The sequence below is a fragment of the Bombina bombina genome, chromosome 9, assembly GCF_027579735.1.
Source record: "Bombina bombina isolate aBomBom1 chromosome 9, aBomBom1.pri, whole genome shotgun sequence".
In the NCBI taxonomy this organism is placed as follows: domain Eukaryota; kingdom Metazoa; phylum Chordata; class Amphibia; order Anura; family Bombinatoridae; genus Bombina; species Bombina bombina.
The window spans coordinates 74398737-74415572 of NC_069507.1; the positions used below are offsets into that span (position 1 = coordinate 74398737).

Genomic DNA, 16836 nt, shown 5'->3' on the forward strand with positions numbered 1-16836 from the left:
TCTACTCCAGAATTTTGATTAGACTGCCCCTTTAATTTATACTTAGTTTATTTGTATTTTTAAAGTAGTGTTAGTTTTTTGTAATTTAAGAGTAACTTTAGTATTTTGCAAATTAGATAAATTTTGGTTCATTTAGGGTGTGTTAGGTTAGGGGGATTTAGGTTAGGGGTTAGGTTTATTGCGTTGTGGGCCTTGGCGGTTTAGGGGTTAATACTTGGATAGGTGTATTGCGTTGTGGGCTATGGCGGTTTAGGGGTTAATAGTTTTAATAGGTAGTTTGCGATGTTGGAGTTGGCGGATTTAGGGGTTAATAATTTAGTTATTACTTGCGGTGTGGGTTTGATGGTGGATATAGGGGTTAATAGACTTTATTAGTTATTGCGGTGGGGGATTGCGGTTGACAGGTAGATAGACATTGCGCATGCGTTAGGTGTTAGTTTATTTTTGCAGGCATTTTCGGGAGTTACGGTGCTCCCATACTCAGTGCAAGGCTTGCTACGGCTGCATTTTCTGACAAGGTGAAAATGGAGTAAGAGTTCTCCATTTTCGCCACGTCCTTGTGCTGGATATTGGATACCGATTTGCGACGCGGTTCTATGTTATCTTATGGGAGTAAAAATTGCGGGCGATGGGTGAAATATACGCGCGTAACTTGTATGTTACGCCGTATATGTGATACCAAAACAGCGCAAAAACCGGCATCGCCGGCTTTTGCGGGCGACGCTGCAAATTGGATTGGGCCCAATATGTCATCTACAAGATGGCGGCACCCACTATAAAGATATATAGCATTACCAGCTGGATTCCATAATGAATTTAAATAAGAGAATGGCTTTAAGGAGAGCAGCAAGTATAGGAGTAAAATGAATAGCAGTAGTTACCCCACTAATGTAGCTGTGCCCAGCAGATTCATGTCATTCATGTCATTTTAATGAGATACAAAGTTTTCAAGGTACAAATTCCCTTTACAACAATCCCTGTGGAGCCTCATAATACTGATGAGACATTTTATAGAATCCCCCCAGACCAGAGAGCTTTATAGAATTTGACCCTATGGACAGACATATTCTTGGTATGACTTCCTGGGTAAACAGCATATTTTCTTGATAAAACCAATATTCTTACCTAATTTCATAATTATTTAATTGTTTGATTGCATTCCTGGCATCGTGTCTGTTTGTGAAAGTTATAAATGCATATCCCCTATTATTTCCATTGAAGTCCATCATCATTCTCATTTCATAGATTCTTCCTATCTGTAAAAAGAATGCCCCATAACATTATTAATCATTCAGAATTAAAGGATAAGCAATTACATTATTATTTGCCGTTATAATTACATTAAAGGGACATAAAACCCATTTTTTTCTTTCATGATTCAGATAGAGCATACAATTTTAAACAACTTTCTAATTTACCTCTATTATTAAATTTGCTACATTCTCTTGGTATCTTTTGTTGAAAAACAGCAATGCATTACTGGGACCTAACTGAGCACATTTGATGAGCCTATGATTGCAGACATATATGTGCTGCCACCAATCAGCAGCTAGCTCCCAGTAGTGCATTGCTGTTCCTGAGCCTACCTTTGTATGCTTTTAAACAAAGGATACCAAGAGAACAAAATAAATTAGAGAATAGAGGGGAATTGGAAAGTGGTTTAAAATTGCAAGCTCTATCTGCATTATGAAAATGTTGGGTTTTATGTTGTCTGTATGCTCTTTGTTGGGTTGTCAATTTCTTTTAACCCCAAAGGGCAGTAAAAATATTAGGATAGCTATTAAATTAATTATATACAGCTGCAAAAAAAGTTTGTGAACTCTTTGGATTGACCTGGATTTCTGCATTGATTACTCATAAAATGTGGTCTTCATCTAAGTCAGAATTTTAAACAAACGCAATCTGACAAAACCAATAACACTTAAACATTGTACTTTTCAAAATTTCACTGAAGACATTGAGTAATCATTCACAACACAGGGTTGAAAAGTTAAGTGATCTCTGTGTTAATGACATCACTTTTTGGAGTCAGGTGTTACAGTTAAGTAGATGAGATTGGACGTGTTGGTAGTACAGGTGCCCTGCCCTTTAACTAAAAGCAGACAACGCCTGGTTACTGACAAATCTGTTTTTTTCAAGAAAGATTGGTTAGTCTAAATCATGCATTGATCCCAATAACTTTCACAAGACCTTATAAAATGCATTATAGAGATGCAGGGAGCTGGAAAACGTTACAATGGTATTGCTAAAGTCCTAGGTGTTCTTCAATCCATGGTAAGACAAGATGAGAAAATTCAGGACTGTTAATTTTCTCCCTAGGAGTTGACATCCTGCAAAGATCAATTAAAGAGCACTATAGGAAATCCTGAAAGAGGTAAACAGAACCCAAGGAAAACAGCAAAATAGCTCCAGAAAACTCTACAAGCTATGAAAGTGTTTGTCTATGTGTCCAATATTAGAAAAAACTGAACAAGATTGGCTTTAATGGAAGGACACCATGAAAGAAACCAGTGATGCTTAAAAAAACCATTGTATCACATCCAAAGTTTACCTAAGACCACCTGGATGTTCCACAATGCTTCTGGGAAAATATGCTGTGGACAGAAGAGAAAAAAGATTACATTTTTGCAAAAAATGAAAAAAGGGCACTGCACACCAACACCAAAACCTCATCCGAACTGTATGGTGGAGGGAGCAAAATAGTTAGGGACAGCGTTGCTACTTCAGGGCCTGGACACTTTGCAATCATTGAGGAAACAATGAATTCAAAAGTCTACTTGCATGTAAATGGCCACAGAAAAACAATAGCGTGCCAGTTATAATATATCCCTATATAACAAGATAAAACCTACAATTAGATTATATGTGTACATTGTTGCATTTATATATTGGTCTCATGACATGTTGCATTTATATATTGGTCACATGACATGTTGGATTTATATATTGGTCACATGACATGTTGGATTTATATATTGGTCACATGACATGTTGGATTTATATATTGGTCACATGACATGTTGGATTTATACATTGGTCACATTGCAACAAATTCTGTACTTTATTCTTTACCGTTTCACATAATGGTATAAGTTCATCCTCAAAAAGATCTCTGGGAAGTTTGCCGACAAAAATCTCACATCCTCTTTCAGGTGCTGGACCTTCCCATCCAGGTGGTGGACCTCCATACCTTCTCTGTCCATTTTCCTATGTCAAAACCCAATGATATGATTTATACTGAAAAATACATCACAGAAACTGTTTCAAATAAAACTCAAATAGCATATAAGTCAAATGATTACATGCTTGTCTGTATCTTTAAAATTATATATGTTTAGAATATTCTGTTAGATAGAATTCCGTAATTTTAAAAGGATATTGATCGCTACAGGAAATATGTAGATAGATAAAGAGAGATACACACACACACACACACATATATATATATATACAGTATATATATATATATATATATATATATATATATATATATATATATATATATATATATAGGCATACCTAATTTTATTGCAATTCGTTGATATTGCTCTTGCTACAAATTTAATGTTTGTGGCAGCCCTGTGTCGAGCAAGTCTATTGGCGCAATTTTTCCAACATATATACACATATAAATCCATAAACACACATGAATGCACATTAGACTTGTGCGCAGTGAAAAAAAATTTGTTTTGGTTGGTTTCGGATCGATTCGGATGTTTTCGAATTTCGTTTTCGGATCGAATCGAATTTGGATACATTCGAATGCATTCGTTTTGGATTCGTTCAGATTCATTCAGATTCGAATACATTCTGATGTATTCGGATGTATTAGGTTCGGATTCGATTTGTAAATTTGTAAAAGACTAGTATTATGTACTGTAATATTAGGTGTAACCTATAGCAGAGTGATATAACCTAATATACAGTACAATACTAGTGTAGTTGTGATTAGTCCATGGCCATCTGAATGTTACGAAAAAATCCGAACTAATTCAAATTTATTTGTTAGATTCGGTGCTACGGTAATTCAGAAATTCGAATCGATCCGAATCTCCGAATTTGACAAATTTGTCCGAATTTAAATTCTGAACGAAACGAAAAGCACATGTCTAATGCACATATATACACACACTTTTAAATACACACCACCAGCAAAAAGATTACAATTTGCAGAAGGCTCAGATGATGTTTAGCATTTTTTAGCAATATTTTTTAATTAAGGTATGTACATTGTTTTTTTTTTAAGCATAACACTATTGCACACTTAAAAGACTACAATATCGTGTAAACATAACTTTTATATGTACTGGGAAACAAAAATATGAGTGTGACTCACTTTATTGCTATGTTCGCTTTATTGCGGTGGTCTGGAACCGAACCCGTTTAATCGCCCAGGTATATGTATATATATATATGTGTGTGTGTGTGAGTTTATATATATATATATATATATATATATATATATATATATATATATATAAAACAGAGCACACTCTCACCAACAGTTTCAACGACCAGGGTGAAGGCAAAGAATTTAATAATCCAAAAAAACGGCATGCACTCTCTGAATTTTTAGTAGTGCTTTATTGTGCACAAAAAAGATGATGCAGGGACGTTTTGGGGATCTCATCCCTTCATCAGACTCAGGTCTGAGTCTGATGAAGGGGTGAGATCTGCGAAACGTCACTGCATGATCTTTTTTTGGGCACAATAAAGCACTACTGAAAATCCAGAGAGTGCATGTCGTTTTTTGGATTATGTATATATACAGTATATATATATATATATATATATATATATATATATATATATATATATATATATATATATATATATATATATATATATATATATATAGCTGGAAACTTTCAATTGTCCTTGTTAACCGCATTTCAAAATTTCCAGGCAACCTCAGCTCCCTTTCTACAATACACTGCATTTCAAATGCACTTCCCTCCCATCCACCTCACTACCACCCACCATTTGATATAATCACAATTTAATTTTAATCAGCTCCAACTGTCACAAAATTTGATTTAAAAATGAAAATAAAGACTTGTACTCTGTCACACTGTATTGCTATTGTACTACAGTATCAGTGCTACATATATGTATGACAGTGATAAATGATTGTTAATGAGCACAAATACATGTAGCTGCAGCAAATATTAGTCATATAGCATAAAAACCTGTCATAAAATGACAATAAAAAGCTGTTTTACTCTAGTTCAATAGTACTACTGCACAGAATTATACAACATAATGATGTGCAGCTTTCTCTTTTTGTAGTATTTACAGTAAATATAATACCAATATCCTATGCTTTAAAGTCAGAATTTACTTTAATCTCACAGCTCACAAAAGTAAATAAATCTTTTTCAAACAGCCAAATATTTGAGTTTGTGGGTAAAAATCATAAAAAATATGTGTTAGAATTTTAATTCTCAAAGATTTTTTTCTTTTCCATTTATTTTGCACAATGCATGCATTATCTGTTGCTTGTGCAGTAAAGAGGGGGATGAATAGAAAATGAATGTAATATTGTCAGCAAAGGCAGAAAGGAATGAATATATTAGCCAATACTGGAGTACTAAATACATTCCTTAGGATTCAAAATACATTTAACTGTTTTACGCATTATGGGCTAGGTTACAAGTGGAGCTCAAAATATCGCTTCCAAAAAAAAAGCGATATTTGCTCTTAACTTAGTAATAGAGCACACGCAAATGTGCACTGGAATTTCAAGTAAGGTGCAATGTGAACGCTTCCATAGGCTCCAATTGGAAGGGGGTAAGTCACACAGTGATGGGCAGCAAGTATAAATATATATGTATATGATTATATATATTTATGTGTTAATATGTGTATATACACGTAGTAGCACATAAATATATATGTATATAAGCATATAAATATATATTTACTGGGAACACACAGTCCTCATAGACCACAATTTAAAGGCACTTTTCAGAGCGTTTTTTTTTCTTCAACACCCCACACCCCCCTTTTGAAGGGACCTCTGGTCTTAAAGTTCTGATCTCTGGTAGCAATAACCAGCCACGCTTGCGGTAGCAATAACCAGCCACTTGTGATGGCTGGACATTTATCATGCTCCCATAAACTGTGATTTTGCGCGTTTATGGGCGTGCAAGAAATTAGCGCTCCACTTATAATCTAGCCCTATATTCCTTTAGTCACATGCCAATCTCAGGCATGAATGAATAACCACTGATGCCCCTTTATTACTGCAGATGTGCATGCAGGGAAGACAGTACGACAAATCTAACACGGTCTCAAGCAATTTTATGAATGGTTGCTGTTTCACTTGATAAAACTTAAATCAGTATTGCCTCTCCTGATTGGCCGCAACTGGAATCCCTCTTTCTGCCCTTTAATAAATGCACTATTTATGGGAAAATCATTACTGACCACTATGAACACTTCAGATAAAAATGATGTTAGTCAAATATATCATGAAAAGAACAGACACAATAAACAATTGGTTAAATGGTGCCAGGCACTTTCATCAACCCAAGAACTGACGTGATGCTTTAATGACTTATTGGTAAATCAATAACATATGGGATTTCTGTTGTTTTGGTTCTTTGATAATATAAAACATCCACAGAGTTGTCAGAAGAATTCATTTAAAAAAGAAACTATGAAATGAATCTCTCTCTTTATAATATCAGTGTATTTTATACTATACAATGCAAACTTACTCCATCAAGCAAGAAAATGTAGGGATTTAGTTGTTATATCTGTTGTTGTTAATTAGCTGCAACTGTCACAAGTTATTTGATTTCAAAATTTCTGTCACACTACTTCTTTAGTATTTCCAACCTTTCTACATTCTGTTAAACCTTTCTTAGGCCTAGATTTAGAGTTCGGCGGTAAAAGGGCTGTTAACGCTCCGCGGGTTTTTTTCTGGCCGCACCATAAATTTAACTCTGGTATCGAGAGTTCAAACAAATGCTGCGTTAGGCTCCAAAAAAGGAGCGTAGAGCATTTTTACCGCAAATGCAACTCTCGATACCAGAGTTGCTTACGGACGCGGCCGGCATCAAAAACGTGCTCGTGCACGATTCTCCCATAGGAAACAATGGGGCTGTTTGAGCTGAAAAAAAACCTAACACCTGCAAAAAAGCAGCGTTCAGCTCCTAACGCAGCCCCATTGTTTCCTATGGGGAAACACCTCCTAAGTCTGCACCTAACACCCTAACATGTACCCCGAGTCTAAACACCCCTAACCTTACACTTATTAACCCCTAATCTGCCGCCCCCGCTATCGCTGACCCCTGCATTACACTTTTAACCCCTAATCTGCCGCTCCGTAAACCGCCGCCACCTACGTTATCCCTATGTACCCCTAATCTGCTGCCCTAACATCGCCGACCCCTATGTTATATTTATTAACCCCTAATCTGCCCCCCACAACGTCGCCGACACCTACCTACACTTATTAACCCCTAATCTGCCGAGCGGACCTGAGCGCTACTATAATAAAGTTATTAACCCCTAATCCGCCTCACTAACCCTATCATAAATAGTATTAACCCCTAATCTGCCCTCCCTAACATCGCCGACACCTACCTTCAATTATTAACCCCTAATCTGCCGACCGGAGCTCACCGCTATTCTAATAAATGTATTAACCCCTAAAGCTAAGTCTAACCCTAACACTAACACCCCCCTAAGTTAAATATAATTTTTATCTAACGAAATAAATTAACTCTTATTAAATAAATAATTCCTATTTAAAGCTAAATACTTACCTGTAAAATAAATCCTAATATAGCTACAATATAAATTATAATTATATTATAGCTATTTTAGGATTAATATTTATTTTACAGGCAACTTTGTAATTATTTTAACCAGGTACAATAGCTATTAAATAGTTAAGAACTATTTAATAGTTACCTAGTTAAAATAATTACAAATTTACCTGTAAAATAAATCCTAACCTAAGATATAATTAAACCTAACACTACCCTATCAATAAAATAATTAAATAAACTACCTACAATTACCTACAATTAACCTAACACTACACTATCAATAAATTAATTAAACACAATTGCTACAAATAAATAAAATTAAATAAACTATCTAAAGTACAAAAAATAAAAAAGAACTAAGTTACAGAAAATAATAAAATATTTACAAACATAAGAAAAATATTACAACAATTTTAAACTAATTACACCTACTCTAAGCCCCCTAATAAAATAACAAAGCCCCCCAAAATAAAAAATTCCCTACCCTATTCTAAAATACAAATATTACAAGCTCTTTTACCTTACCAGCCCTGAACAGGGTCCTTTGCGGGGCATGCCCCAAGAATTTCAGCTCTTTTGCCTGTAAAAAAAAACATACAATACCCCCCCCCCCAACATTACAACCCACCACCCACATACCCCTAATCTAACCCAAACCCCCCTTAAATAAACCTAACACTACCCCCCTGATGATCTTCCTACCTTGTCTTCACCTCACCAGGTATCACCGATCTGTCCTGGCATCCGGTGCTGAAGAGGTCCAGAAGAGGCTCCAAAGTCTTCCTCCTATCCGGCAAGAAGAGGACATCCGGACCGGCAAACATCTTCTCCAAGCGGCATCTTCTATCTTCTTCCATCCGATGACGACCGGCTCCATCTTGAAGACCTCCAGCGCGGATCCATCCTCTTCTTCCGACGACTAGACGACGAATGACGGTTCCTTTAAGGGACGTCATCCAAGATGGCGTCCCTCGAATTCCGATTGGCTGATAGGATTCTATCAGCCAATCGGAATTAAGGTAGGAATTTTCTGATTGGCTGATGGAATCAGCCAATCAGAATATAGTTCAATCCGATTGGCTGATCCAATCAGCCAATCAGATTGAGCTCGCATTCTATTGGCTGTTCCGATCAGCCAATAGAATGCGAGCTCAATCTGATTGGCTGATTGGATCAGCCAATCGGATTGAACTATATTCTGATTGGCTGATTCCATCAGCCAATCAGAAAATTCCTACCTTAATTCCGATTGGCTGATAGAATCCTATCAGCCAATCGGAATTCGAGGGACGCCATCTTGGATGACGTCCCTTAAAGGAACCGTCATTCGTCGTCTAGTCGTCGGAAGAAGAGGATGGATCCGCGCTGGAGGTCTTCAAGATGGAGCCGGTCGTCATCGGATGGAAGAAGATAGAAGATGCCGCTTGGAGAAGATGTTTGCCGGTCCGGATGTCCTCTTCTTGCCGGATAGGAGGAAGACTTTGGACCCTCTTCTGGACTTCTTCAGTGGATGTCTAGCCCCCGCTTGGGTTGGATGAAGATCTTGGAGCCAGGACGGATCGGTGAACCTGGCATGGTGAAGACAAGGTAGGAAGATCATCAGGGGGGTAGTGTTAGGTTTATTTAAGGGGGGTTTGGGTTAGATTAGGGGTATGTGGGTGGTGGGTTGTAATGTTGGGGGGGGGGGTATTGTATGTTTTTTTTTACAGGCAAAAGAGCTGAAATTCTTGGGGCATGCCCCGCAAAGGGCCCTGTTCAGGGCTGGTAAGGTAAAAGAGCTTGTAATATTTGTATTTTAGAATAGGGTAGGGAATTTTTTATTTTGGGGGGCTTTGTTATTTTATTAGGGGGCTTAGAGTAGGTGTAATTAGTTTAAAATTGTTGTAATATTTTTCTTATGTTTGTAAATATTTTATTATTTTCTGTAACTTAGTTCTTTTTTATTTTTTGTACTTTAGATAGTTTATTTAATTTTATTTATTTGTAGCAATTGTGTTTAATTAATTTATTGATAGTGTAGTGTTAGGTTAATTGTAGGTAATTGTAGGTAGTTTATTTAATTATTTTATTGATAGGGTAGTGTTAGGTTTAATTATATCTTAGGTTAGGATTTATTTTACAGGTAAATTTGTAATTATTTTAACTAGGTAACTATTAAATAGTTCTTAACTATTTAATAGCTATTGTACCTGGTTAAAATAATTACAAAGTTGCCTGTAAAATAAATATTAATCCTAAAATAGCTATTATATAATTATAATTTATATTGTAGCTATATTAGGATGTATTTTACAGGTAAGTATTTAGCTTTAAATAGGAATTATTTATTTAATAAGAGTTAATTTATTTCGTTAGATAAAAATTATATTTAACTTAGGGGGGTGTTAGTGTTAGGGTTAGACTTAGCTTTAGGGGTTAATACATTTATTAGAATAGCGGTGAGCTCCGGTCGGCAGATTAGGGGTTAATAATTGAAGGTAGGTGTCGGCGATGTTAGGGAGGGCAGATTAGGGGTTAATACTATTTATGATAGGGTTAGTGAGGCGGATTAGGGGTTAATAACTTTATTATAGTAGCGCTCAGGTCCGCTCGGCAGATTAGGGGTTAATAAGTGTAGGTAGGTGTCGGCGACGTTGTGGGGGGCAGATTAGGGGTTAATAAATATAACATAGGGGTCGGCGATGTTAGGGGTAGCAGATTAGGGGTACATAGGGATAACGTAGGTGGCGGCGATTTGCGGTCGGAAGATTAGGGGTTAATTATTTTAAGTAGCTTGCGGCGACGTTGTGGGGGGCAAGTTAGGGGTTAATAGATATAATACAGGGGTCGGCGGTGTTAGGGGCAGCAGATTAGGGGTACATAAGTATAACGTAGGTGGCGGTCGGCAGATTAGGGGTTAAAAATTTTAATCGAGTGGCGGCGATGTGGGGGGACCTCGGTTTAGGGGTACATAGGTAGTTTATGGGTGTTAGTGTACTTTAGGGTACAGTAGTTAAGAGCTTTATAAACCGGCGTTAGCCAGAAAGCTCTTAACTCCTGCTATTTTCAGGCGGCTGGAATCTTGTCGTTAGAGCTCTAACGCTCACTGCAGAAACGACTCTAAATACCAGCGTTAGAAAGATCCCATTGAAAAGATAGGCTACGCAAATGGCGTAGGGGGATCTGCGGTATGGAAAAGTCGCGGCTGAAAAGTGAGCGTTAGACCCTTTAATCACTGACTCCAAATACCAGCGGGCGCCCAAAACCAGCGTTAGGAGCCTCTAACGCTGGTTTTGACGGCTACCGCCGAACTCTAAATCTAGGCCTTATTATTTTGGATTGCAAGCACGATTTTTTACATAGAAACATAAAATTTAACGGTAGATAAGAACCAAAAGGTCCATCAAGACTACACATATTACATGTTACTGTTTTCTTAGACCTTATGCATGTCCCAGGCATTTTTGAATTATTTTACAGTCCCTGTGTTTACCACAACTTTTGGAAGTTTATTCCATGAATCCACCACCCTTTTTGTAAAAAAATGCTTACTCACATTTTTCCTAAATCTGCTACCGTCTAATTTAAGATTGTTGTGGCACGTGTTTTGGTATTTTTTTATGTGAAAAATGCTTTCAGCTTCCACTTTATTAAGTCCCTTGGTATATTTGAAGGTTTCTATCATGTCACCTCTGTCCCTTCTCCCTTCTAAATTATACATATTTAGATAAAAGAGTCTTTCTGTCATGGATATCAGATCACCAAGGCAACCGCCACCCCCTACTACCTGGCTAACTCCTTTTTACTTCGGATTTGGCCTTTTCATGGGTTACGGGATCTCCTAGACTCTTGCTGTCTGTTGTTTTGCTATGTGTACTTTGTCAGGAAAAGTGCCCGTATCACCCCGGACACCCGCTAACCTTTACCCCAGGTCGCTCCAGTGGCCCTTTGCCCCAGAGCTCTGCTCTTTTGGGGATTGGTAGCCCCTAGGGAGGACCAGAAGTAGGGTGATTACCGGAAAGGGAGCTTCCTTGGGAAACTATGGTTTTGGACACCCCCACCTCCATATCTTTACCAGGCTGTAACTCCGGTTCCCATTAGCGGATCCTGGCGGTTTTTGGACTGTGGCATCTGGGGACCGAGAGCTTTCCAATGACACCCTGGAAAACCACCCCAAAAACCACGACCTAAGTACTGTGGGGACTCTATGGGACTGTGGCTCCTATGGAGGCGCCGGACTGTCTGGAGGGGCAGGAATGGTGGGAGATCTTGGGATCAGATAAGGCTCTGAATGTGTATAAAAGCAGTGTGTGTTTCACAAGTTAGTTCTTGTTTCACCTGACTACTAGTCTGTCTAGTTATTTGGGTGGGCTCCTGAATACTAGTCTGTTCCAGGTATATGAAGGATCCTTCTGGCGGAGCTACCCAGTCGGGGTAGCCGGTATCCATCAGAGGTGGGCTACAATCACTTGGTGGCTACACAGCTGCAGTTGGCAGGGAGGAAGCAGGATCCTTTTGGCAGGGCTACCCAGTCGGGGTAGCCGGGGTCCGTCACACTTTCTTTGTAGGTTTTATATTTTAGACCATGTACCATTTCAGTAGCCCTTCTTTGAACAGTTTCTAGTTTATTTATATCCTTCTGGAGATATGGTATGTGTACACAGTATTCCAGATAAGGCCTGACTAATGATCTGTAAAGTGGCATAAGATCCTTGCTATTTTTGCTACTAATACCTATTCCAATGCAAAAAAAGTATTCAACTGGCCTTACTGGCTGCACTGCTGCATTGTCTACCGAATTTTAAATCATCTGAAATAATAATTCCCAAGTCCCGTTCCATTTTAGTTACAGTAAGTAATGTGCCATTGAGACTATAATTCGGTTTTTGGATCCTGCATGCATCATTTTATTGCATTTTCTCTCCTCATTCTTTCCACTTAATGCTTTTTTCCTACTGTGAATCTTCCAATCTTCCGCTTGTCAAAATATCTATCATACTGATCAAGCCTCTCTTTTCTGATTTCCTCAACTTTTGTTTTAAACACTTTGCCTTTAGATTATTCATGCCCAACATACTGTGCACAGGGTGCATTTGGCCCACCAACATTTTTTTAATGTTGTTCACATTAGAATATATGTATAGTTGTATATTTTGTACATTGGAGTAATATGTTCAGTTAAATTAAATTCACTAATAGTATCTAATTACCTTTGTAATATTAACTAAAGATGGGATTCTAATCTAATTTTGTTTATAGATGTTATCAGAAGGATAAATGTATAAATAATGTAATATGATCCCCAGTCAATCCCACCATTCATGACTGTAGAAATCTTCGGGCATCCCTGGTTAAGATTATATTGTTTAGATTATAAAATTGCTTTTCTCCCTGTCCTGAACTGTAAAACCCTCATTACTAATGCACACCTCCCAAAATGTGTGGCTGGGTATCTGGTATTCAGGAGGTTAAGGGAGGGCCAGGTTTGATGTTTTATGGGTGGGGCCAGGTTAGGAGGACGGGCTCACAGGTGGATAGTGGGCAGCAAAATGGACATGTCTGGGTGGTCAGTGGTTTGTCTGGATGGTTGTGGGTGTGTTTAGGCAGATCGTGAACTTAGATGAAGAGACATTAGACTGAATAAGATTGTAATATAAACTGTTTAATAATGTGCAGTTACAAAAAAAAAATAGCAATATACTTTCATTATTTATTTTGTTCCCTTTTCCTGTAATTTATTGCTGAACATTGTTGGTTTTCTAAATTCCACTGAGTTTCTTCCGCTAGCACGATATATTCATCACACAAAATGCTTGTGCAATGATAAATGCTGACAGCGTATGCTGTCTGCATTTATCGATGTGGGGCAGACATTGATAAGTCGGCCCCAAACACTCATGTACACAAACTTACAAACACAGGCACTCTCACAAACATACCCAAAGTCACACACAAAAACATGTTAACTGCTTCTTCTACTGACTAATAATTTAGTGCTCATATGTATACGTTTATTTTCATTTCCCTTTTGTGGAAGTTTGTTTCACAAGCCCAGACATTTAAGTCTGCACAGTAGTTTGTTTAATATTCCTCTCTGTCTCCCTTTCTCTATAGTTCAGGCAGTTGAGTGAATAGGAGTTATGAGTTATCTTGTTAAAACTTGTGAAGTTGATATGAGGAACAAACTTTTACTAGAACTAGAAGCAAACATAAAACTGATTCCAGTGGATATTTTACAGACACTCAGTACCAATGACTGTCTTACAAGCTATTGTATTAACCACACAAATATAAAACCCTGTAAAGCAGAAATAGCACAGAGCAAAGGCATCAGTTAGTTAAAGGGACAGTCTACACTTTAGTAATTTTAAATAGGGTGAACACGGTGTTCCGGAGAATATCATATCCCTGTCATCCAAAGGTATTTTGGTTAGGGGGATGCACGTCAATGGTTTTTTCTCCTAATTGCCTCATCTCTAATGCGGGGGGGGGGGGGGAGTAAAGACTTTAATTACAGGATATCCAGTTGCACCCAGTCCGGATTTGTTGTTGACTAATACAGTTTATTTGACACTATCAAGTATAAACCACACACAGACTGATCTCCACCTACTTTTTAATAAGTCAGAAATTGTTGTCTGAGGATTTATAAAGTTGTTCTAGCTCTGGAATTTGATATGTAAAAAATATTCTCTTAAAACTGGAGTATGTAAAGTATAGGATCATTTTTACAGAAACGATAATGAAAAAAAGTGCTGTAGATAAACCATGAAAATGGCTGATTTTGATTGAGTCAACACCAAAAAGGACATGATTTTAACTATCAAATATTATATTTGTATTAACCACAAACGTTCTTTGTAGAAGAGCATATCTATATATGCTCAGGTGCATGCGTGTGTCTTAACCAATCATTATAAAGCAGCAATGTTATACATTGCTACAACCACTTCTGCCATCTAGTGTTTTTAAAACGTGTTTAACATTGTTAAAAACATTGTAAACAAGTAAACGCTCCTAAGCATATGTAGATGAACAAAGGATACCAAAAGAATGAATTAATTTGATAATAGAACTAAACTGGGATTTCTTTTTTTAAATGCATGCTCTATCTAAATCATGAAAGTTAAATTTTTTATTTTTTGTCCCTTTAATAAAGCAACACTGGTCAATTAAATAAACAAAAGTGACCCAAACAAATTAATTTTAGTTGTACATAATAATATTTTTATATTTTTGTTTACACATTTTAAAATTCTTCTTCTTGTTGTTAAAAAGAGAAAATAAAAAGAAGAAAAAAAGGGCATATATTCATATATATTCATAATCTTACTAAAATAACTACAAATGATGATCTTCTATTCACATGTACTGAAACCAAAGTCTAATGTTTCTTTATCGCAGTAAAGTATTCAAACTGTTTGCATTTCCTGTCTAGGTTCCCACGTCCACAATAAATAGTAGGTCCACACATTTGTCCTTGTAAATGTATTTACCTGTTTGTATTAGGATTAAAATATAAAACATTCTTCAAAGGGACCATGAAGAGACTAAAATATTTTAATGCTTTTAAAGGGAAATTGAACCCAAATTTGTTCTTTCATGATTCATATAGAGCATGAAATTTTAAACAACTTTCTAATTTACTCCTATAATCAAATTTTCTTCATTCTCTTGGTATCTTTATTTGAAATGCAAGAATGTAAGTTTAGATGCCGGCCAATTTTTGGTGAACAACCTGGGTTGTACTTGCTGATTGGTGGATAAAGTAATCCACCAATAAAAAGTGCTGTCCAGTGCCCAGAACCCCAAAAAAGATTACATGCCTTATTTTTCATATAAAGATAGCAAGAGAACGAAGAAAACTTCATAATAGGAGTAAATTAGAAAGTTGCTTAAAATTCCATGTTCTATCTGAATCACGAAAGAAAAAAATTTGGGTTCAGTGTCCCTTTAAAGGGACACTATTAACATCTTGCTTTTGTGTCGAAATTCTGCTTGTGCCACACTTTCTAGCACCTGAAAGATTACACACAATCTTTGGGGGCTTTTTTTTTAGCATTAAAGGGACAGTCCAGTCAAAATTAAACGTTCATGATTCAAATAGGGCATGCAATTTTGATCAACTCTACAATTGAATTTTATCATCAATTTTGCTTTGTTCGCTTGGTATTATTTGTTAAAGGCTAAACCTAGGTAGGCTAATATGCTAATTAATAATCCTTTTTAGGCTGCCTCTTATCTCAGTGCATTTTGAATTTTTTTTTACAACTGGACAGTGCTAGTTCATGTGTGCCGTATAGATAAACATTATGCTCACTCCCATTGAGTTACTTATGAGTCCGCACTGATTGGCTAAAATGCAACAGCACTCAAGCTTAATTTTGCTTTTTAAAAATTCTTTGAGGGACCTCTCTGTAGTAACGAGACTCAGCAGAGCCCATGATTGTTTGCCTGAGCAAGGCTTCCAGACTAATTTACATTTGAGTCTGTGAAAGCCCCCTTATATGTTAAAGCTAACCTTTAGTTAAAAAAAATCAGTTTTTCAAAACAAAACCCTTTCAATTTAATGTATTGTACTCAGTATATGTTCACTATTACAGCCATTTAAGTATTATGTGTTTTTAGCTTTGTTAGACTATGTGCATATAAATCCCAGATAGTATCAAAAAATTTTTATATATATATATATATATATATATATATATATATATATATATACTGTATATATAAAAATATAGAATATTCAGTACAAAAGTAATTAAACCTATGGGAAAAGCTATATATTAAAATGTATATCAAAATATTATCCTATACAGTCAGATGATATGGGAGATATATTTTTAGTAGCAAAGCAATAAAACTGCAGACAGAGAAATTTATTGTTTTAAAGTAGTTGTAAAATGTTTAATATAAAGAGCTTAGTAAAATAACATTTAGCCCAGTTATGATACAAATGAAAGTATGTTGATTTTGAATCATTGTTCTACTGTATATATTTTGGTATTTTTCTAAAACAGGTATAAAAAACATATAATGATTTATTTGTAAAGAAACTTAATTTTTAAGTGTAAGT

The 16836-nt window shown here is 36.4% G+C and overlaps 1 protein-coding gene across 3 annotated transcripts in view; it reads right to left on the reverse strand.

The window, feature by feature from the left end:
* A1CF (APOBEC1 complementation factor) overlaps positions 1 to 16836 on the reverse strand; it is a 102006-nt gene that overhangs the window by 54135 nt on the left and 31035 nt on the right. For all 3 annotated transcript variants that reach the window (XR_008399276.1, XM_053692226.1, XM_053692224.1), the window contains exons 3-4: positions 3073 to 3207; positions 1126 to 1256 (exon numbers count right to left, since the gene is read on the reverse strand). Coding sequence is in view for 2 of the 3 variants with exons in the window: in XM_053692226.1 (XP_053548201.1) it covers positions 1126 to 1256; positions 3073 to 3207 (266 nt within the window). In the remaining variant the exon portion in view is untranslated. The remainder of the gene's footprint in view (positions 1 to 1125; positions 1257 to 3072; positions 3208 to 16836) is intronic.